The sequence below is a fragment of the Ursus arctos genome, unplaced genomic scaffold (genome assembly GCF_023065955.2).
Source record: "Ursus arctos isolate Adak ecotype North America unplaced genomic scaffold, UrsArc2.0 scaffold_30, whole genome shotgun sequence".
In the NCBI taxonomy this organism is placed as follows: Eukaryota; Metazoa; Chordata; class Mammalia; order Carnivora; family Ursidae; genus Ursus; species Ursus arctos.
In genome coordinates, this window is record NW_026622986.1 from 32,008,561 (window position 1) to 32,032,322 (window position 23,762).

General features: G+C 43.9%; 3 protein-coding genes across 5 annotated transcripts in view; 2 read left to right on the forward strand and 1 right to left on the reverse strand.

Annotated features, from left to right (window-relative positions):
• Positions 1-5,835, reverse strand: part of NET1 (neuroepithelial cell transforming 1) — a 61,439-nt gene extending 55,604 nt beyond the window's left edge. Inside the window, exon 1 of the mRNA XM_026478693.4 lies at positions 5,558-5,835. Within this exon, the coding sequence (XP_026334478.2) occupies positions 5,558-5,685 (128 nt within the window). The 5' untranslated portion in view covers positions 5,686-5,835. The remainder of the gene's footprint in view (positions 1-5,557) is intronic.
• The window catches only part of LOC113241124 (aldo-keto reductase family 1 member C15-like), a 116,052-nt gene continuing 97,597 nt past the window's right edge, over positions 5,308-23,762 (forward strand). The window contains exon 1 of one of the 3 annotated variants that reach the window (XM_026478691.4): positions 5,308-5,396. The gene's annotated coding sequence lies outside the window, so the exon portion shown is untranslated. The remainder of the gene's footprint in view (positions 5,397-23,762) is intronic. The other 2 variants (XM_057304632.1, XM_057304633.1) reach the window with 2 other exon arrangements.
• Positions 5,313-23,282, forward strand: TUBAL3 (tubulin alpha like 3). The gene is made up of 4 exons (XM_044392045.3): positions 5,313-5,396; positions 12,437-12,680; positions 18,676-18,828; positions 20,407-23,282. Exons 2-4 carry the CDS (start codon positions 12,587-12,589, stop codon positions 21,345-21,347), a joined length of 1,188 nt encoding a protein of 395 aa, XP_044247980.3. The 5' UTR covers positions 5,313-5,396; positions 12,437-12,586; the 3' UTR covers positions 21,348-23,282.

A 23,762-nucleotide genomic window follows, 5' to 3' on the forward strand; every position in this document is an offset into this window, starting at 1 on the left:
TGGCAATACCCCCCACAACTGATCTACAGATTCAGTGTAATTCCCAATCAGAATCCCTGCTGACTTCTTTGTAAAAATTGACAAGCTGGTACTAAAATTCACATGGAGTTGCAAGAGACCCAGAATAGCCAAAAGAGTCACAAAAAAGAACAAAGTAGAACTTATATGCCTCGATTTCAAAACTTACTACAAAGTGATGATAATCAATAGGCGTGGTTCTGGCACAAGGATATACATACAGATCAAGGGAATAAAATTAAAAGTCCAAAAATAAACTACGATACCTATGGTCAACTGGTTTTTGACAAGGTGCCAAGCCCATCTGATGGGGAAAGAACAGGTTTTTCAACAAATGGTGCTGGGACAACTGGGTAGCCACAGGAAAAAGAAAGAGTACCCGTACTTCACATCCTATCTAAAAATTAGCTCACATGGATCAAGCCCTAAATATAAGAGCTTAAACTGGAAAACTTAGGGGTAAACCTATACAACCCTGAATTTGGCAAAGGATTCCTAGATGTGACACCAAAAGAAACAGCAACAAACACAGATAAATTGGACTTCATCGAAATTAAAAACTTTTGTTCTTCAAGGGACATCAGGAAACTGAAAAGACAACCCACAGAATAAGAGAAAATATTTGCAAATCATATATCTGATAAAGGACTTGAATCTAGAATAAAGAACTCTTAAAACTCAACAATGAAAAAAGGACAAATAACCCAATTTAAAAAGTGGGTGAAGGATGGCTGACCAAAAACGGCCCACATGATTCCATTCATATAAAATGTCCAGCACAGGGAAATACATGGAGACAGAAAGTAAATTAGTGCTGGGGATAAAGGGGGAGGGGGGCTTAGGGAGGGGGATGATAACTGAAGGGCATGGGGTTTCTTTTCAAGATTAAAAAAATGTTCTAAAATTAACTGTGGTGATGGCTGCACATACCTGAATACACAGAAAAACACTGTATTCTTTAAATGCGTAAAATTATATGTGAATCTGTTTTAAAAAACCCAATCATACTTTCATTTTTCTTGTCTGTTGTTTTTCAAATTAGTGTACAGTGAGTTTATCTAAAAAAGTTTTGTATTTACATATATTTATACACCAGTCTTTCTCCTTATGATTTCTGGATTTGATGTCAGCTTAGTTATTTCTTGCTCCACTATTAATTGATATTACCCTGTCATATTTTATGTATTTTTGTAGATGTCTTACATTCTTTCTGGAAAACGGAATATGGATCAGTTACTTCACTCCCCGGTTTGCCTCCAAGGTTCTTTGAACTTCATTTCTATCCTCATGCTGCCTGTGTTACCACGCTTTCTCAGCGGACCTCATTTCTACCCTCACACACAAAAAATGGGAGCCCCACATTGCTTCTCACAACCTACCCCATTCCCCAAAACTTACCTAAAAGTATACCACCCATAGCTCTTAGGCAGGCTAAATTCTCTACACTTAATTTGACTTCCATTCTTTTCTGTCTTCTTAGCTGCTTGCTTAATCATCCCTTCTCTCCCGTCTCTTCGACTTCTCCCTCTACCTACCTCCCAAGCACATCAAGTTGATCCCTTAAGAGACTGCCCCACAAAATTGTGTTGCCTCCCTCCATTATTTCTTGCCTTCCTGTTGCAGTGAAACTTCTTGAAAGTACAATTCACACTCAATATTTCTTGTTCTCCAATCTCACTGCCAATTGTTTTCCAATCTCGCAGATTCAAACACTCATCCAGGGTACTGCAGACTGACTTTCCATCAAGTCATCGTCTGTATTTGGGATTTTTAATTTGGTATCCATAGTTGGACTCCAAGGGACCACAAATCTGAAATTTTATGTATATCAGCATTTTTTTGGGAATAGTTTTTATAAGACTTAAAAGAGTGTTATGACCCCAAATGTTACCTACTTTTCTCAATGAAGGCAGAATGACCTTTTAAAATGCAAATATGATCATGTGATTGGCTTGTCTTTCAGTATTTCCCCATCACCTTGAAGACAAAGCCCAAACTCTCATGGCATACAAGGGCTCCTTCAAGATGTGGCTGTTACCTCTTCAGCATAATCTTTCATCACTATCCCTAAATTCTTCCCCCTACACAATTAGCATCCGGTCACAGCCAACCAGGTATGATGCCTAGAACTCATCATGCTCATTTGCCTCAGGGCCTTTTAGCATGCTTGTCCCCCATATGAAATCACCCATTTACACTTCTCTAAACTGGTCCTCCAAGACTCAGGGATTTCAACAGGAAATCATTTTCTGTTCTTTTCATAAGTGTTCCTTTTATTTGCATTTATGGCATCCTGTGTATATCTCTACAGCAACTTTTATCACAATTATAATTATTAATATATCTTTCTTCCCTATAAAATTATAAACTCTTTAGATTAAGTATAATATTTTCCATCTCCTATTTCTAGTATCTTACATACTTCCTGAATAAATCATACCTCATTCTCTTCTCAAACCCTGCAAACATTCTAAATTCAATATTTTAACAGTCTATGATTGCCAGATTTAATGGTCTTTTTATTCCTTATCTAACTTAAACTGTCTAGTCCTTCCTTATCAGGAACATTTGACATAGTCTACCATATCCTCTTTCTCGAAATCCTCTGCCCTCCTAGATACTGTTCTTACTTGGTTCTTTTCTTACCTCACCAGCTGCTCCGAGTATCCTCTTTACCCTGACCTTTACATGTTGGGAGTGCCTCAGGAGTTAGTCCTCAAACTCTTCTTTATTTATACTCACTATCTAGATGACTTCCCAGTTTCATGATTTCATGTCTATTTGCTGACAACTCTCAAATTTATATCTGGTTACACAGGTGGATTCGCTTTATGAAGTTTAACCTAGCTAAACACTTATGATTTGTACACTCTTCATTCAAGTTTTATAGTTCAATAAGAAGTTAAGAAAAGAGAAAAAAGCAAAAAAGAGAGTAATGACTAGAATAATGTATAGAGTTGTTGAATCACCATACTGTACACCTGAAACTAATAAAAACACTGTTGATTAAACTTCAATTTAAAAAAAAGAGAAAAGAAAAAGAAAAAAATTGTGATGAGCTCTTTAATAGGAGTCTCATAACCTACCCCAAAGCAAACTTTTCCCATAGTCTTCCTTTTCTGAGAAGAGTAAAACCCATCCTTCTAGTGCCTCAGGCCAAAATCGTCAGAGTGCTCCTTCCACTTTTTCTCTTAACTCCAGTTAATCCATCTGCAAATTCTGTCAGCTCTATTTTCAAACATATGCCAAATACGAATATTTTCCACATCTCCCACTCTGATATTGATGTCTCAACTGCAATACCGTAATTGGTCCCTGCTTGTAACAGAATGGTCCTTGTAAATATAGATCACATCATTTCCTCTTGCTTCCCAATTCACTAATTCAAATTTAAAGTCCTTTCAGTGGTCTCCCAGGTACTACATGATCTGGCCCCAGCCACCTCTCTGATCTCATCCTCTGCCCTTCTTCCCTTTGTTTCACTCCACTTGGTCATCTTGGCTTCCTTGCAGTTCCTTAAACATACCAAATGAGATTCTACTTCAAGGCCTTTGCACTTGCTGCCCCTCTCTCCAAATATTCACATGGCTTAGTTCCTTAATTTCTTCAGATGTCAAATGTCATCATCATCAGAGAGGTTTTTCCTTCTGCTCTTTTAAAAACAGCAACACTACCCTTTCCTTATGTCTATTCATGCCTTAATTCTCTTCATAGCATGACCACCTGATATTTTATATATTTGATTATTGTCTTTCTCCCCCAATCAGAATTTAAGCTTCGTAAGAGCAGGGACTTCATCTGTTTTATTCACCAGAATTCCCAGTATCTACAACAATGTCTGGAAGGTGCTCAACAGTATTACTGAATGAATGTAGAATGAATTTAACACTGCCTCTGTTTGATATTTCTGAATTCTATTTTCCTTAGCCAGTCTTTCCATCTCTCAGTCTGAGTTTATTTCTTTCTCTCTGCTCTTTCATTACCTCTTAAATAAAGGCTGAAATCAGTACAAAGATTTTACAAACGTATATTAAGACAAGGAGTACCCTAAACTTCAGAATAATAAAAATCAGTTTCCAATGAAACAAACCCTAGATTTCTGCAGAGTAACTTAACAATGGGCTTATAGGGGCGCCTGGGTGGCTCAGTCGTTAAGCGTCTGCCTTCCGCTCAGGGCGTGATCTCCCGGAGTCCTGGGATCCAGCCCTCCATCGGGCTCCTCTGCTGGGAGCTTGCTTCTTCCTCTCCCACTCCCCCTGCTTGTGTTCCTCTCTCACTGGCAGACACTCTGTCAAATGAATAGAATCTTAAACAACAACAACAACAAACCAAAAAAAACCCCAAACAATGGGTTTATAAATGCCTTCCTGATGAAAGTAAGGTGTTGTTCTGGCTCTCAAAAAGGGATCAGCACATCCGGGTATAACTGGAATATAAATGATGTAAGGGGCTGTAGTTTGCCCAAAGCAGTATGTGAAATGGACCATAGGGACTTCTGAAATGATGAGCTGATGTGGAACTCTTAGAGATAAAAACCAACAAATGACAGTAAACTTATATCGAGAGCTTAAGTACTATGTACGCCTGGTACATGCATCATCTTACTAAATTTCACCACTTCTAGGAAAGGGGTACTATTATCGTCTTCATGGTACAGATGAGGGCATAGCCTTAGAAATGGAAGGTCCCACACGCAGTCATTGGACCCTACCACCTCCAACAGTGTGATGGGAAAGCGAAGTTTTCAGTACTTCTTTACAGCGCCCCTGTTCAGACACAACCTTCTGAAACCCTCCAGCGCCCACCCTTTCCAGGCAAACGAGACAGAATGTGAAATGTGTTAAAAGCGAAAAAGTCAGCGGTCATCCTCACCATCTCACCTCACCACCACCCGGGAGGCTGGAACCGGGAGCTGTGCTCGGTTCCCCGACTTGGCCAGTTCTCAAAAACAAGAATTCTGGCGTCCGCAAGACATTTCACGCGAACGCTCGCTTTCAGGCTAAAGGTTCAGTGCCTGTTACAAGTCGTCCGGCTCCAGTGACCATTGCTCTACCTGGAGCCCGCAGGCTCTAGGACAGTTTCAGTCTCCGGGTTTGCATTTAGGACCCGCTCCCGGGGCAGCCCTGGCCCGGCAGCGGGTGAAGAACCCACCCACCACTTCCGCCCGCCCGCACCGCCCCCCACCGCTGCAGCCTGGGGCAAGGGGGGGGGATCGGGAGGAGCGGGACCAGCCTGCGTCCCCGCCTGAGGAAGGGCCCGGAGGAGGAGGAGGAGGAGGGTCAGCAGTCCGCGCCCTCGACTAAGGGCCGGAGGAGGTGGAGGATGTGGAGGAGGAAGAGGGTGAGCAGCCCGCGCCTGAGGAAGAGAAAGAGGAGGAGGTGAGTAAAGAGCGCGCCCCTGCCTGAAGAAGGCTGGAGGTGGAGGAGGAGGGTGAGCCTCTCGCCCCTCCCCGCGTCCCTCCCCTCTCTCTCCCCTCTTCCCCCTCCGGCCTCGGACCGGACGCCCGGGTCCCCCAGTCGCAGCCGCCACCCGCGCTTACCGGCCGTCCGGTTCAGGCCTGGGGGTGTCGGCCGAAGGTTCCCCGGCGCCGCCTGCATTGAGCGCGGAGGCCCGGCGGCTTCGCCTCCGCGGCCGGGGCTGCTTCTGGGCCGCCAGCTCTGGCTCCATGGCGCGGGGGTGGGGTGGGGGGTGGGGCGGTGGCCGGGTGCCCGGGAGACCCGCTGGGACGGGCACCGCGCCCGACCACTTCTGCCCGGAGAGCAGTTCCTGTCAGGAGGGCGCCGCCACTGCCGCCGCCATCTTCCGGGGTTTGAAAATGGCGGCCGTGCGGCGGCCAGCCAATCGGAAGACAGCGGGCGGTTGCTGGGAAACGTGAAGTCCCGCCCCTTTGATCGGATGGTGGAGGGGACAGCCCTGCACGCTAGTGGACGGCGTTGAATTTAGTTCAGACTCCATTTCTGAATCCCCAAGGCCCGATTCCTACTTCACCGTTCATTGGGACTTTCGCCACAGACCAGGACGAATTGGAAGCATTAGGTCTTTCTTAGTGGGGGGGGGAGGGAGAAGAGAGATTGAAAGTGATGACCTAAACTGAGATTTGGTGGTTGGCCACATGCACGCTAAATTATTCATGTGAGATAAATCCCCAGTTACCACAGGTAATGGAAGTGTGTTCTTGGGGCCGTCTCTAGGAAACCGCTAAAATCTGATCGTGAGTCGTCCTAGGGAGAGAGAGCCCCTCATTGGCAAAAGGGAGTGAAGGTGCCTTCACCCTCTAAGTCTATGACAGCGGCAAAAAGCACATCAAGTGAAGGAACTTCTCAAATAAAAAAAGACGATCGTTAAATAGCACGTTCTTTGATTTTAAATATTGCTTTTTGTGTGTCAAAGCCTTAACAAATTGTAAGAGATTTGACAGAGGAAGAAGATGAAATCAGTTTATTAAAATATCCCTAAGTAGTCAGACTATGGGTATTGAATTCTTTTTTTTTACTTTCTTGTATTTCATAATTTTTTAAATCATGCGATGCTGAACTTGAATTTCATTTATAACACAAGGAAAAATTCTGGTGTGATAAGAATCATGTTGAGATATTCTACCTTATCCTGCCCTTCCTGCAAAATTAAAGAGGAAAGTATTGCTTTGCTGCAGTTAGAGTAAAACAGTATGGGAATGCTGTCTAAGGAGCTGAGTGTTTTTTTTTTTTTTTAAGTCACTGTTGGTAAGAATCAGAAAAAATAACTGACAGAGGAAACAGACCTGCAAAGACGTTTGTTTCGCGGAATAATCAGGCCAATTAGGAAACATCTGCAGTTATCGTGTCTAAACAAATAGAAGACAAGATGGAAGATACAAGATTTCAAAAAAAACAACTTCTAAAAATGAAAAATTATAGTCATTACAATTGACAACTCGGTGAATCACTTTAAAAAAGGTTAAGTAAAGCCAAAAGAAGACAGTGGATGAAGGGGAAGACAGCTGGAGAACTTAAGCAGGATGTGGCACAGAGGTACAAAGAGATTGTGAATATGAGATGTTCAGAGATGTATAAGCTACAGTAAAAACGTCTAACAAAAAGAAGAGGAAAGCGAAAATGGGAGGAAAACAATATTCAAAAAGAGCATGGCTGAGAACTCTCTAAAACTAAGAAAGACATGAATCTACAGATCATTAAGCCTAACAAATCCAAAGCCGGACAGATAAATCCACATAAAGACACATTATGGTAAAACTAAAGAGACCAAGGACAAAGATACATTCTAAAGCAGCCAGAGAGACCTTACAAGGAGCAATTTTTATACCAATGGCTTCTCATAGGCAGGAGCAGGGGCCAGAAGCCAGTGGACTCAGGGAGAAATGCTGACATAGAATTCCATACCCGGTGAGATACCTTTCAGGAAGTTGGGTGAAATAAAGGCATTTCAGAGAAAAGCAAAGAAAAAAAAGTAATTGAAATACCGCACTCAAGGAAATTGTGAAAGATTTACTTCAGACACAAGTAAAAAAACAAAAAAAAGTAAGTAGGAGAGGGAATGAAAAGCAAAGAAAATGGTAAAACAAACACTGATTTTTATGAAACAACAACAGTAATGCCCTGTAGGCTTAAATACATTTCATTGGTACAAAAGAAAGTTTGCCAAAAGATAACCTAGAACATGGGGACAAAGAGAAATAAGATAAAAGCATAAAATAAGGTATCTAAATCCAGTTATATTAGTTATTGCATTAAATATAATGGACTAAATTCTTCAATTAAAAGATAAATAGGAAAAATTCAGTTATATTATGCTTACAAAGGACACATCAAAAATATGAGAATACTGAAAAGTTTTTAAATTCTTAAGAATGTAAAACGATGGAAAAGACATCATTCAGACGCTGACCAAGAAACTATATTAAAGTAGTAATATTACTATTCAATAATAAAGACTTCAAGGCAAAATCATTCATAGTCATTTTAAAGTGATAGAATGTTTCAATTCCATAGAAAATCTAATAATTTAAAATTTACATGTTCTTAATAATGTAGCCTCAAAATATATAAAGCAAAAATTGTCAGAGAGAGAAACAATAGACCAATCAACAATCATAATGGAAAAATTTAACACATCTCTAAAACAAATCAATATTCAAAATTTGGACTACACTGTAAATCAGTTTGAAACGTGTATATAAAACATTCCATCCAACAAACTGCCCAATACACATTCTTTTCAAGCATTCACAGAACATTTTCAAAAATTGACCATATAGCAGAACATAAAAGTTGTCTTGACAAATGTATAAAGAGAGAAATCATTTAGAGTATGTTCTCTGATCTTAATTCAAATAATCAAAACTAACGGTATAAGTGTATGTTACATATAATAATATCACCATTTAAAATAGAACAAATAATAAAATTAGGAATAACCAAAACATAGAAAATCCCCATACATTTGGAAGTGATGGTCACGGTCAAGACGCACGAGTAGGAGGTGGGAGGTGAAAAGGATACTTTCTTAGTTTGCTGTATGTCCCCAGGGATTGAGTCTTATTTAAAGAGAAGATACTCATGTAGTACTTATGCCTAGAAAAAGCTATTTGCTGTTGCAGCAAATTTCACTCCTACTCTTTCCCCATCCATGCTCCATACGTTCTTAATCCAGGAGGAGGATCTTTTTAAGAAGACAGTTGTTACTTTTAACCAAAACAGGTTTAAGTTGCAAGTAGATTTGGGCAAGCTCTAATGACGCCACCTGTAGTCGTGCACAGAGCATCTCAGGCCGTTCAGGTCCCGCACGGCTGCTTTGGGAACGAGAACAGAAAAACTTGAAGAAGGGGCTGTACTGCTTTAAGTGAAGCAGGTGTCCCAGCCCTCAGGTGGAGTCATTTCCTGCCCTGTGATAAAGGCTGCCTGGGCGTGGGGCTCGTCATTACCGCGGGCCAGCGGGGGCACCTCCAGATCAGCATGGTAAGTGGCTAGGGTCGTTGTACGCGGTTATCAGTGTTGCCGCCGTGTTGTAGCAAATACTCCTCGTATTTGGCCCTCTTCCCCGCCACACCACCCTTAATAAATTCTTAATACAAGAGAAGAAATGTTTAAGGACGCATTTGTTTCTTTCAGTAACTGTGTTTCAGGCAGATTTGGATGAGCTCTCGTCTGTTCATCTGTGGTTTTGCGGCTTTTAGGAAGAGCTTAGTGGATGTGCATGTTAAAAACTGCTTTTAACTGAAGTATTGAAACAAGAACCCCTCCTTCCTTTAGTTCTACATTTGTTTTAGACCTGCTGTGCTGAGTTTTCTGTAGAGATCAATTGCTTTGCTTTTAGTTATGCTTTTAGAGTTTCTGGGGACTTCAGACCCAGGTCGTCCTTGCTAAGCTCATAAATGCACAGCAGGGTAAAGTGCACGGACATCTCGTCCTCTCTCGAGTTTCCTTCTTGGGAGATAACAATGAACGCAGTTACTTACAGTAATTCCTGTTTGGGAATCATCACTTAAGATCTACTTTCTCTTTAATGTCTTATGTGCTAGTCCTAGTAGTTTTTGGTATCTTAGAATTTTAAATTCTTAAATGGAAGCAGCCTTTCAGACCGCTTTCTCATCTTTGATGTTTCCACCCCCTTGGACCTTCTCTCTCCGACATTTTAAGGATGTTGAAGTTGTTTTGCTCGTAAACATTATGCCTTCCTACATGAGGGATCCCTGCGGTCACGGAAACATTCTGTAGCTTGACTAAATTTCGGTATTCTCGGGGTATATTGTTCTGTATTGCCTTGCAAGATATTTACGCTGGGGAAAATGGGTACAGGGTACATGAGATCTTTATTCTTTCTTACAACTGCATATGAATCTACTACTTATCTTTATCTCAAAATAAAAAGTTAATTAGAAAATCGTGCCTTCCTAGTAATTCAGATAAGCATTGTAGCAGCTAATGTGCTGTGATTGATAATATTGATATTGAACGGGCAGTTTACAATCTTACTTTATAGTGTGGCTAATGTTTCACAGAGAGTTTGGAAAGGAGGGTATGTCTAAGAGAAGAAGGTGAAGATAACCTTCTATGCCCTGGGACACTGTTATGTCATAAACTCAGCTGCTTCTCAAACCAAGAAGGGCGTGATTCGTCCTTCTTGGGCCAAGTGTTCCTGCCAAGTTCAGAAAGGACAGTATCACTCCTATGTCTGAACCCCTTGGGTAACAGACTGTGTGAAAAGCAGCAATTGCTTTTCTACGTTGGTGATTATTTTTACTGTGAGTACTTGGAGCAAATGTGTCTGCACTGCCCCCCAACCCAGGGCCTGGGTGGTAAGCCGGGGCGTGCTGTGAGAGAAATTGACATGTAAATGGCTCAAATAATGGGGAAACCATGAAATGCACCCCCCCCCCCCATTGAGCATTTTTACCTAAATCTTGGGAGTTTTTATCTGGTTACAGTAGCTAATGTACTGAGATCATTTGCAGTCCAGCAGGTATGGTAGGAATGAAGCTGAGCTTTGCAGACAAGCATGTTAGAAGCTTGTTTATGATGGAACACGCTGTTTGATTTTTTTTATGTGCTGGACAGAGGTTGGAATCCTGGTTGGTGCTGAGCGAGGTGCTTCCTGAATTGAGCTCATAGCCTTTGTCATGAGAGACCCATAGTTGCACAGAGAAGAAACAAGGGGGGAGTTCTACTCAAGTAGTGAACTTGAATTCCTCATAAAGCAGAGAGGGCGGTGTTAGGCCTTGGGAATCAAGGAGACAAAGTACGAGGGCTTGACGTGGTGGAGCAGGAACGAGTCCAAGTCGGATTGCAGGGCTGTGGCCCGCCAGAGCTCCCTCCCTCCCTGGACTAGTGGTCTTTTCGTGGTTGAATCTCAGACCTTGTCCAGGGAAAGAGCAGCCTGGACAAGGGCAGGGCTGCCTATCAGCTCAGCAAGCCAACAGCTGGCAGGGCCCCCGTGAGATGGAGAACAGGCTGCTCACCCCACCAGCCCCCCTGCACCGACCCGTCCCACGCCCGCTGGCAGCCAAAACCCAACAACATTCAAATGCGCGCTTGTTGCCCTTGCGGTTTTTTAGGATCTAACTTTTTCTTTCCTTCTCTTAGATGAGTAGATATTCGTGTCTGTTTAAAGGACCAGAACAGTCACTGGCCTTTAAAAAGAAAGATGAGAATGGTGATTTAAACGGGGGAAGGGAGAGTGGAGGCTGATGAGGGTGATGGAAAACAGTGGCGTTTGAACAAGGAAAAAAAATCACTGCCCAGATGTAACTATAGTTAATATTTGATGCGTTTTAAAGATCTTTTTTCTATGCTTATTTTTTAATGTATTTCATAACATACTTTATATACAATTTTATGACTTACATACCTTCTACATCCTTTTTATCATAAGCTTTTGCCATGTCATAAAATTTGGGGGGTAAACTTTAAGGGTTGTAAGGGTTGCATAACTCTTTCTTCAGATGCCCAACAAAAGGGAATGTAGATTGGTTCTTGATCCTCACTCTTATAAATAATAATACTGTGAATGCCCTTGTGCCTAAATCTTTGCATTTTTAGATTTTTAAAAAAATAATTAGTGTATGTCATTTGTCTGTTTATCTACTAACCATCTCAAGTGTTTGGTTGGTTTTTAAAGGTTTTATTTTTAAATAATTTCTATACCCAGCCTGGGGCTTGAGCTTACAACCCTGAGGTCAAGCGTCGCATGCTCTACTAACTGAGCCAGCCAGGTGCCCCTCAAGTGGTTTTTTTTTTTTTTTAATTAATGTACATAAAATTGCGTTATTGATAGCCACTAATATGAAGAACTATATATAAATCATTTTTTGTATACATCATCATTCTTATTTGTTTATTACAATATTGAGTTTTTACACTTTTGGGTTGTGATATCTATTACATGTTTCCTTGGTAAATTTTCCACTAATTTTATGCTTAGAACATCCTTCCTTCTTTAGAACACATATGAATAGTAAATATAAAATCTCAAGATACAAAAAGGTAACATCTTTAAGTGCAGTGGGTTTTAATATATGTGAAGGTTATACATTGATTTTTGATTTTATTCCTTTCCAGTAACTAATAGTCCAGCTAAGATTTTTCTGGGTGAGGCAGCTTAATTTTATATATATATATATATATTTATATTTATATGTATATAATGTAGAGATATCCTTAACTCACGCTTAGCCCGTTACACAATAAGTCCTTAACTTACGTTGTTGAAAGAACTCTTTCAGTAAAATGGGAGTCCTTGGTTCAGTTGTTCTTAAATGGTACCTGTGCCCTGGTTTTTGGTTTCCATGAGACACTTCTAATTAGCCTTTCTCTTGTTGGCTTTTGCGAGCTTGGTCTCTATCGATTGTGAGCGGCATTACTGAGTGACCAAGCTCATGTATCTACAAAGGCTATTAGTTCTAACTTCCCATGGCTTATTTCAGAGGGAGTGCCTTTCCATCCACATTGGCCAAGCTGGTATTCAGATTGGGGATGCTTGCTGGGAACTCTATTGCCTGGAACATGGAATCCAGCCAGATGGAGTTGTTCTCAACAGTGGAAAGGATCAGCTGGAAAGTGCAAACTTGGAGCATATGGATTCATCTTTCAATACCTTCTTTTGTGAGACGAGAGCTGGGAAGCACGTGCCCAGAGCACTCTTCATGGATCTGGAACCCGCCGTTATAGGTAACGTAAGGCTTGCATTCAACTGTACTTAACCAGGTCCGCGCTCAAAGCAAACAAATCCAGTACCAGTGGATGGGATCATCAGATTATATGAATCTATCTGGATAGGATCATGGGGACATTTTATAAATCTAGAAGTTAGCTTCATGACCACTTAAGGTGATTGGCATGAAAACATACCCAGAGGGAGTACTTGCTTAGCCTTCTTTTTCTGTGTGATGAAACAAACTCAAACCTTGTTAGTTTCTCCACACACATCTGTTGTCACAGAAGATTAAATCTTTTCTTGGATTTGAAAGCCAGTTGCTAGAAGTTTCCAACAAAGAATCTGAAATTTGGCATTACCTGAACATGATTCCAAACAGGCAAGGAGCCAAACGAATCCTCCAATTATGGGGAATCAGTACAATTTTATGATTATTAATGACAGATTTTGTAGTGTCTTGTCCAGAAATATGGCATGGCGGCTCGGTTCCAAGAGCAAGCATCGCATGAGCACAGGCAGAAGTCCATGGCATTTTTATAATCTAGCCTCGGAAGTCCCAGTGTTTCACTGTCATTGTCTGATGGCTTAAGACCATTACAGAGATCCACCCAGGGAGGGAATAGAGACTTCACCTCTTGATGTGGAAAGAGCGAGATTCTAGAAGCACATGAGTGATGGAAAACATTCTTGTGGCCATCTTTGGAAAACGCAATCCTTACACACTGGATTGGAGTTCATTTCCTTATCGAAACCAGGTCGGATCAAGTCACTGATGGTAAAAGTAGATCGACGTCCATGGGAAGGAAAAGATGGAAAGCGTTAGTACGAGGGGAGGGTAAGAACTGCCTAGACCAGGACCCCTATATGCAGTTTCCATGTTTGCTGGATGTGAAAGGATTAAAAATAAGGAAATGTTGGTGGCTTCAGGAATAGGTGAGATTTGTATGGAGGGTAAGAGGCAGCTACATTGTCTTCTGACTTGAGTTCTAAGTGTCCGAAGAGAATATCTAAAATTTTTTTTCAGACAAATGGGGGTTTGTAACCGTGAGTGTTAACTGAATTCTGGTATCCCAGAAACCTGGACAGGGTGGAATACGTCCCCAGAGGACTTTGGTGAATGTAGCTAAAGAAACAGCATGAGAGGCCACATCTCAGTATTATGAATGCAATAGCAGATATTTTAACTTGCGCCAATCCGAAGATGCTAGGCAAATAGGAGTCTTAGGACCTGGAATCAGAAGCTAATATGCAAGTCAGGGCAGAGATACATGGCAGGAAGAGACCATAGGAAACTCCCCAATCCTCTAGAATACAGGGAATAGAGAGAGGGGAGTTTTGTGGATCTGGAGCTGGCCCAAACAAAGAGGCATAAGCTCCAGGTTTTAGGAGAAGGCACTAGTTTTCCTTGTTCTGCTCAGCAAATTAGAGACCCTCATGCGTGCAAGGCACTGTTCTTGACACTGGAGGTGTATATACCCTCAGTCTTCGTGGAGCCTACATTCTAGTGGGGTGCAGACCTATAAAAACTATACTGTGTGCCTGATGGTGATCAGTGGCATGGACAAGGATAAAGCAGGGCCACGGGGATAGGGAATGTTGTGGGTGGTGGGAGGTGTTTTTTCTAAAGGAGTGCCGAGGAAGGCCTTGCAGAGAGGGTGACATGTAGGGATCTGAAGGAAGTGAGGACATGAACCTTACCTCCCTGGAAAAGATCGGAAAAGACTTTATGGACAAAGTGATATTCATTTGAGTCTTGAAGACTGGGTAAGCGGGTTTTAACAGTTCACAGGTGAGAGAGGATGGAAAACATGAGCAAAGACATGTTCAGACACCTGTGAATATTGTTTCAGCTTGAAAAGGGGGAGGATGTTGACATAGCCGAGTCACAGAAGACATAAACTGGAGTGGAGGCTGACCATGGAGTTTCCTTGAATAATATCTGTGGTGTGAACCTGGTAGGAAATAGGGGGCCAGTAAAGATTTTAGAGCAGGGAAAAGACAGATGGAGAACTGTAATCCAGTAACGTTAATCACAGAGATTTATTCATGAACATATTCAGTGTTTCTTTAGCACCTGCTATGTGCCACGTACTGATCTAGAAAGAGAGCGGATAGGAGAAAATTACAAGGTTTTTGTGATGTGTGGACCGAGAATGGAGAAGAGAACACAGATTTGAGAGATGTCCATGTAAAATGGAGCAATGGATTACATGAATGTTCTGGAGAGAATTCAGAGGTGCCACCCAGACTTCACCATTTCAATAATGGGATTGAAAAATGAGATTGTAATTCCAGAGCGGGACCTAGGTTTGTGGGAGTAGATATGTTCCATTTGGGCATGAGGAATTTGAAGCGTCCGCAGGTTGGTCCTCGTAGAAGATGGGGAACCAGAGGTGTTCAGTGAGAAGTGATCCTATGGAGATGATACTAAAAGACTGTGAAAGTAGCTGATCTTGTCCAAAGCCAGCCCGAATGGTTTTAGAATGAAGGAAAGGTGAGTTTTAGTTGTGTTTGTGGAGTAGAATTCTACTGAAGATATTTGTAGGCAGAACAAAGGAGGAGGAAAAGAGGGGGGAGGATTCAGAGGAGTGAGGGGACCCGTAGCACTGAGAGGGTGGGTCGTGCATTTCCTTCTCTGAGGTAGAGACTGAGGATTTTGTGGCAAGGAGGAAGGTGTTCATCGAGGAGTTCCGTGATTGGAATAATGGGGTCATGCTGTGTGAGAACTCGGAGAAAGGAGAAGAGGTTTAATACACATTTGGAGAAGAGCACAGTGGGTCAAGGGAAGCATGAAGGGTGTGCCGAGTGGGGCCTGAAGGGGCCGAGAGCACAGCTGGGGTGGGTGGTGCCCATTACGTGCAGAGCAGGTTGAGCGGGGACATGAGGCTGGTGGCAAGCGCATGGCTCTGATCACAGGGCCAGGCTGTGTGAGCAGACCAGTGAAGCCAACGTGAAGGAGGAGGGGTGGAAGAAGAAAATGCTGGGAGCTCCAGGTCGTGGTGAGAAAGAATTCAACATCATTCAATGAATTCATTGAACATTCATTCATTCCAGAGAGGAGCATAGAGATGAATGAACGTCCATCCCTTCTATCCCTTCCCTCTCACTCTCCTCGTGAGTTCAGTCCATTTTAACAAAATATTGTAGACTGGGGGCTTAAACCACAGAAATTTATTTCTCACTGTCTGGAGGTGGGAAGTCCAAGACCAGGGGGGACAGTGTGGTTGGTGTCTGATAAGCGCTTTCTCCCCGATTTGCAGACAGCTGCCTTCTCCCCGGGTCCTCACATCTGGTCTCTTGCAGGGGCACTAACCCCATTTTGAGGGTCCCACCCTCGTGGCCCAGTCACCTCCCAAAGGCCCTACCTCCTAACACTATCACACTGCGGGGAGGGCTTCAATGTATGGATCGTGGGGACACACGCACATTCAGTCCTCAGCAGCTACTGTTCATTAGCAAGGAACCACGTGGGTATTCTCCTATAATCCTTTCAGCAATTCTGTCAGGAAACCTTATTGCTGTCCTGCGTTAACAATGAAGAAGCTGAGGCTTGGGCAGGTCATGGAAGTGGCCTTAGGTCATTGAGCTGTAGAGGGCAGAACTGGGTTTGACCCCCGGTTTGTCAACTGACAAAAAGCCATTCTCTTTTAACGAAAAAGCAGCATAAGCTAGTGGAGAAGAAAATGTAAATGGTCGTAGCAACACTAACACATGTGTTCAGTTGAGCCATATAAAATTCCCCATGGTCAGTTATTTTTTACCTAAAAAATGTCAGTATCCTCCGATGCAACCTAATAACAATAGAAATGTCTGTGAGGTGCAGCGGTATCCCAGAGGAAGGGATGAGTAGCCGGGGAGCCATCAGCCATCTTTGGCCAAGGGAGCAGCATTGGCAGCTTCCCAGAGGTGTGGAGGAGCACCCACCTTGAACAGGAACAGGGTGTGAGTAGGAGAGTGATGGGGACAGGAAGCTGGAAAGATTGTCGAGCTGGGTCATGGGCAAGCTGGGGGAAGTGAGGAAGTGTGGTTGGTGAAAGGATTTTACAACTTTAAGATTTTGGTGGGAGGACAGTTGTGAGTGATTTCAAGTGGAATGGAGCTGAATAGCATTGGAAGTAAGGAAGCAAGGAACTGTCAACTAATCAAGTTTAAAAACCACTGAACTCCCTGAGGGTGCTGGTTAAGGGCACTGGGCCAGATGCTCATGTCTCTGAGCCAAGTGGGGAAAGTGCCAGGAAGTGAGAGTGGACAGTTTGGGTGTACTCATAAAAATGGCAGTGCTATAATCACTGATCTCCAAGAAAGTGGTTTTTACCGAAGAATTTACAGAATGACCTTCAAGATCTCCATTGGACATTACCATGAAGAAGCAGGCTTCCAAAATTCCAGAAATTCACCTTTTAGCCTGAACTCAGCCTTATAGCTGCAGGATAGTCTGCCCAGAGTCATATGCCCACTGATGTCTTGTTTATAAATACGTCTCTAAAAACTCTTCGCTTTGGTGGGTTTTTTGGTTTGTCTTTTTGTTTACTTTTTTGGTGTGGGTATGTAGTTAACAGTCCTTCAAATCGATTTTAGTAAATTTCAGCATTTGGGGGTGTACAAAATTATGGTTAGAAATTCATGGTCATGGACAGAAGAGCAAGGTGAATTGAGAGAGCTGTCTCGTTCTTAGAAATGGAGTGTGTTTCCTCTCGGGCAGCGAGCTTCTAGGGTTATCTATATGTATCTGGTGATGAGGCTGATGCGGGATTAACATAAGTACATGTCATGAAGCCAATTGTGTCATTATTATTGATAATCGTTGTCATATGGGCCATGCATTGTGCCCTATGATCTCATGTAATCGTCCTAGGAGCTCCGGAGGGGGGGGGGTGTCTTGTTATCATCCTTATATGTGAGGTGAGGTTGTTGAGATTTAGGGGTGCTAAGGAACTGGTGGACAGCTGAGTGACGAAGGAAACCATGAACCTGGGAAACAGATTGCTTCTCTTGAATACTGTACAGCATAGTGTCCCTCTGTAACCAGGGCACCGTTCCCAGAGCCTGCTTGGCCCTTGCGTAATTCTGTAGGAATTGTGCTATCTGGGTAGTTCTAGGCCTGGGGAGCAGGACGTGGGCCCGAGACATGAGTGTTTGGGTATTTTCTCATGCCGAGCAGGTTTTTAAAAGGAGGAAAACCAGGCAGGAGTTGCCCTTGGCTGTATTGAGGACTGCCAACATCTTAACCCCAATTTCCTTGCTTCATGAGTTTATATCAACTGCACTCGAGTTGGGTGGGCATTTGAGCTTGTTACACCTTCTTTGTTAAAGCCTCTGTTAAAGTAGACTAGTAATAATTTAGATCGGTCCACTTTTCTCTGCTTTTCCGGCACTCAGCTGGCTATTTGTAGATAGAAATACTGGTCTTAGAATGCCAGAGTGTCACAGGGTGTGTGATGGTTTGAAGAGTGTCTCTGTGTCCACCTAGAACCTCAGATTATGCCTTTACTTGGAAATAAGTTCTTTGCCGACGTACTGACTTGATGTCCTATGGATTGGGGTCGGCCCTAACTCCAGGGGTCTGTGTCCTTATGAGAGGAAGAGGGGACCCGGTCAGGGGGAGCGGGCATGCGTGATGGAGGCAGGCACGAGTGGTGCCGCGCCAAGCCGAGGAACCAGCCCTGAGACCTCCGGCAGGAACCAGCCCTGCCAACACCTTGACTTTGGACTTCTGGCATCCTGAACTGTGAGAGAAAACATATATCTTGTTTTCAGCCACCGAGTTTGTTGTAATTGTCACAGCAGCTGTAAGAAACTAGCAAAGGGTCTACGTTGGGAAAATGTGCTTTCAACTTGTCTGAAGTGATGACACTGTTCCTAGACGAAGGAAGGCCAGCTCAGCAGTTGGAAGCCCCTTCTTTAGTGCAACACTGGGGAAAGGAGGGTCAGGTGCTGGGCTGTGCAGCCACTGGCAAAGGCTTAGCAGTCGAAGGGAGTGGAGTGCGCTGACCCATGTCCCCTCTGCAGATGGGATTCGAGCCGGCCGGCACCGCTCTCTCTTCCACCCAGAGCAGCTCGTCAGCGGGAAGGAAGACGCCGCAAACAACTATGCCCGCGGTCGCTACTCCGTGGGGTCCGAGATCATCGACCTTGTGCTGGAGAGGATCCGAAAGCTGGCAAGTCGCCCTTTCTCCCTAGCCGGGGGCCGTACCTGAGTGCCTGGGATCTGCCTTCCAAACGGCACCCGCGCTTCCTACCACCCGGGTCACCGCCACCAGCCTCTCCCACAGAGGCTCCAAGCTGGGCCGCACCTAGATGTTGGCTTTGATGATGCTGTGTAAAGCAGGAAGGGTGAAGGAAACCTTTACACTTACTGCAGCCCCACCTACTCTTTTTTAGTTTAGATTTATGCGGAAATATTTTTTTTCAACTGCTTTATTGAGACATAACTGACACATAGCAGGGTGTTAATTTAAGGCATACAGCATGATGATTTGATACACATATATTGCACAGCGATTGCCGTAGTACTTGTGTGTGTGTGTGTGTGTGTGTGCGTGTGTGGTGACAACATTTAACACCCACTCTCTTAGCAACTTTCAAGCATACAGCACAGTATTTTTTTTTTGTTTGTTTGTTTTTTAAAGATTATTTATTTATTTATTTGACAGAGAGAGAGAGAGAGCCAGCGAGAGAGGGAACACAAGCAGGGGGAGTGGGACAGGAAGAAGCAGGCTCCCAGCGGAGGAGCCTGATGTGGGACTCGATCCCAGAACGCCGGGATCACGCCCTGAGCCGAAGGCAGACGCTCAACGACTGCGCCACCCAGGCGTCCCACAGCACAGTATTGTTAACCATGGTCACCATGCTGTCCATTAGCTCCCACAACTGACTCCTCTTCTACCTGGAAGTTTGTGTCCTTTGACCAACATCTCCCCGTTTCCCCACCCACAGCCCCTACCGTATACTGTGCTACTTTCCGTTTCTATGAATTTGACATTTTTCGATTCCACGTGTATGAATGGGATGATACGGTATTTGTTTTTCTGTGCCTGGCTTACGTCACTTGGCATAAAGCCCTTAAGGTCCATCCGTGCCGTCCCAGATGGCAGGATGTCCCTCTTTTTAATGACTAGCCCCCCTCTATTCTTGCTTCTGCCCACTCATCATGGCTCATCTTGCTAGCACAGACTTCCAAAGCATCCCGACGCTTGTCCTTTTCCAGTAGCATCCGTTATTCGTGACGTTAACAGGAGACACATCCTACCTGGAGATTAGTTACTCTAGTTACTGACGGTGAACTCTTCTCTAAGGACGTGCGTCTGGAAAATCCTTTGTCGAGTACATATTTTGGTGTCTGGCATAATCCTTAAGCGATACAATGCCTTTTACGCCAGTGTAGTAGATTGGATGTGGAAGTGGTAGGCGCTCCATCTCCTGGAGGGGCGGAGGGAGTAGGTTGCTTCAATATTTTGCCATCTTGTTTGTTACTGAGAAAGACCTTGCTTTAGGTCACATGCAGATACGTTCGTGGAGGGCAGCTAAAGACAGGTGAATATTTATGCTTTGCTTAGTGAAATTCTAAAGCGCTTCCCTTACTCCAGAGGTAAGCACTCACGTGTGGTACTGGAGCGTTAACAATGGGACACCCGTCCTTCTGAAAGTTTTCTTTGTTCGGGGGAGCTTCCCATCTCCCCACTACCACTGCTTGTGGGTTCCCGTGGCCCAGGTCTCACCCTCCTTTGCTTCCCCAGGCAGAGCAGTGCAGTGGACTCCAGGGATTTTTGATCTTCCGAAGCTTTGGAGGAGGCACCGGATCGGGATTGACGTCTCTCTTAATGGAGCGGCTCTCGGTAGAATACAGCCGGAAGACGAAACTGGAGTTCTCTGTCTATCCAGCCCCCAGGATCTCCACTGCTGTAGTGGAGCCTTACAACTCCGTCCTCACCACGCACTCCACCCTGGAGCATGCGGACTGCACCTTCATGGTGGACAACGAGGCCATCTATGACATCTGCCACCATAAACTTGGTGTCGAGCGCCCCTCTTACGCCAGCATTAATAGGCTGATAGGTCAGGCGGTCTCTTGCATTACTGCTTCCCTCCGGTTTGAAGGGCCCTTGAATGTGGACCTCATTGAATTCCAGACCAACCTAGTACCTTATCCAAGAATACATTTCCCCATGACAACCTTCGCCCCCATCATCTCCGCGGACAACGCCTACCGCGAGGAGCTCTCTGTGTCCGACATCACCGCCGCTTGCTTTGACTTCTCCAATCAGCTGGTCAAGTGCGACCCTCGGCTGGGGAAGTACATGGCCTGCTGCCTACTCTACAGAGGGGACGTGGTCCCCAAAGATGTGAATGCAGCCATCGCAGCCATGAAGTCAAGGAACTCTGTGCAGTTTGTGGACTGGTGTCCGACTGGCTTCAAGGTGGGCATCAACAACCAGCCACCCACGGTGATGCCAGGAGGGGACCTGGCCAAGGTCCAGCGGGCCGTGTGCATGCTGAGCAACACCACGGCCATCGTGGAGGCCTGGGCCCGCCTGGACCACAAGTTCGACCTCATGTACGCCAAGAGGGCGTTTCTGCACTGGTACATCAGGGAAGGCATGGAGGAAGACGAGTTCTCAGAGGCCCGGGAAGACTTGGCCGCTCTGGAGAAGGATTACGAAGAAATGGGGCAAAGTTTCTGATGGAAACGTAGCCGGGGAGAATGAGTGTTAAGTCAAAGTGTCATTATGTACTCTTGGTAGGTAGAGTTCCCCTGATTAGAAGAAACTGGAAACCAAATCAAGCAAGACCCTAAGCTCTGCACTAAATCAAATGGGTCAGTATCAACAGTGAGCTCATAGTTCCTTGTCTGTTGGTTCAACACGGCTACCTGTGAACCCTTCAGGTTTGGGGTCCTTTGAGCATCTGGATCATGTCCATGTTTCTTTTCTTCCTTTCTTTCTTTTTCTTAGAATGGAAACCTAGCTTTATTCTTTGCTTTTTCAAAAAAAGATGATGAAACCCTAAAGTCAGTGCTTTTGCTTTCCCTTTTCTTGTGGTGTTAAACAGCACATGTTAATTACTAATGTTGTTTCCCCCATATCTATATTTTGTACATTGATTAAATAATGAATCTTTTCAGTATCATTTTTTCTTTCTTCCAAAGGTGGGCCTTAAGGTCTTAGTTTGCTTTTTATACAAACAAATAGCAAGACTATTCTTGGGTCTTTCAAAAATCTGCATCTGTGTTCCTGTGGGTCAGAAGGTGAAAAGTTAGCCCCCCATCGTTGAAGAGATGTTCTCGAAGTGTGGCCGGCAGAGCCCTGCATCAGAACCAGTGGAGAGGTTTAAAAAAAAAAAATTAATGGAATTCATTTTTGGTATTACATTATCCCACTTTCAAACAAGTTGTAACTTAAAATGGAGAAAAAAAAGTTACAAATGCATTAAAACCATCAGCCCCATTTTTATTATCCGTGGTGTTTAGTGTGACTAATCACTGGAATTCAGGTGAACTAGGCAGTACAAAGGTGCTCACTTGGGTGTAGGTGTTGCTCTTGAGCTGATGGTAGATAGTTTCCAGGGGCCTCATTCAGCTGTGGTGTTTACCTGGCAGCCTTAGTCCGCCATCTGTACTCTCTTGGCCCCAACGTGGTCAAGGCTTTTGGTTCAGGTAGATATCTGAGGATGATAGCCACTAAAGCCTTGGCTGAAGGCGTAAAGTTGAGGGTCGTATTGAGAGATTTACCAAACTGCAGTACAACCACCTTCTTATTGCGTGGACGCAGACTGGGCCCTCCACCTTTAATGGTTTCCCAGTAGATGCTCTTATTACTAATATCACTGCCCTGGCCTTCCAGAGCTCCATTCACACGATGTACCATTTTGCCTGTGTTCCACTCATACGTTGGCACCATGGAGGCCAATGAGCACACTTCGGTGGAAATGATGTCTAGACACTTCAAGACATGCCTGTCAAGAGGTGGTTTTCCAGGCCACCCATCAGTGAGTTTTGCTCAGTCCTCAAGTCTCAAAGCGTTTGGCTGGATCCCCGTTGCTCTCTACATCCAAGGTCCTCTGCCAAGGGCTCAATCTATGTTGACACTAAAACAACTTCATACCAGAGTTCCCTTTGGAACCTGAGGCCTGTTAAACCTGAGATGTGCCAAGACGTCCAGGATAATAATAAGGAAAGGAATGATTCTCATTCCTATGTCTCTGACCTGCTGTGATCAAATATTTGGAGGAAAGTAAAAATAAACAAACAAACAAACAAATAAATAAATAAATTTTTTTTCTACACAGAAAGGAGTGATTTGGTGCCCTCTGTCATTTTCCCCGAATCCAACATAGACCAACAGTGGACTTTGTGGCTCTGTGAGCATGAAAGAAAACCTTCAATGCTTGAAGGAGCCTATATCCAAATTTATGGGGTTCTCTTTTTCAACTAACCTATGTGTCTTATGCTTGCATTTTAAAATCCTCTGTCTTGGGACGCCTGGGTGGCACAGCGGTTAAGCGTCTGCCTTCGGCTCAGGGCGTGATCCCGGCGTACCGGGATCGAGTCCCACATCGGACTCCTCTGCTGTGAGCCTGCTTCTTCCTCTCCCACTCCCCCTGCTGTGTTCCCTCTCTCGCTGGCTGTCTGTCACATAAATAAAATCTTTAAAAATAAAATAAATAAAATAAAATAAAATAAAATCCTCTGTCTTATTCGGTAATAAATAAAGATATCTGATGACCTAAATAGAATGGACATTTCACATACTTGTGAGTTTTAGGATTAGGTCTCCTAAGGAGTAGTCTTCAAGCCTCTACAACCTATGTGATATTAGATTTACCAAGTATTTTTCTGTGTTATTAGTGTTTCCTCTCTTAATTTATTAAACATTCATTAAATGGTTTTGCCTGCAGTGGATACCATAGACGCGACAACATTCAAACCTGACTCGGTAGCATCTACTGTGTATTCCTGTTTTCACTACTGGACGATGAAAACACCTGTAGAACTTGTTTACTATCCTCTTGCCTTTTGCGTATTGTGACCTTATATTTCCCAGCATTTATTCTAAACCTTACAAGGCATTGACTGTCACTGCTGTTGTTTGAAACGGGGT

What these genes read in the sequence shown, in the direction of transcription:
- TUBAL3 (XM_044392045.3), top strand. Translation starts at nt 12,587, where the DNA reads ATGGATTCATCTTTCAATACCTTCTTTTGTGAGACGAGAGCTGGGAAG. An exon ending in TCTGGAACCCGCCGTTATAG is followed by an intron (nt 12,681 to 18,675) that starts GTAACGTAAGGC and finishes TCCCCTCTGCAG; the next exon opens with ATGGGATTCGAGCCGGCCGG. An exon ending in GAGGATCCGAAAGCTGGCAA is followed by an intron (nt 18,829 to 20,406) that starts GTCGCCCTTTCT and finishes TTCCCCAGGCAG; the next exon opens with AGCAGTGCAGTGGACTCCAG.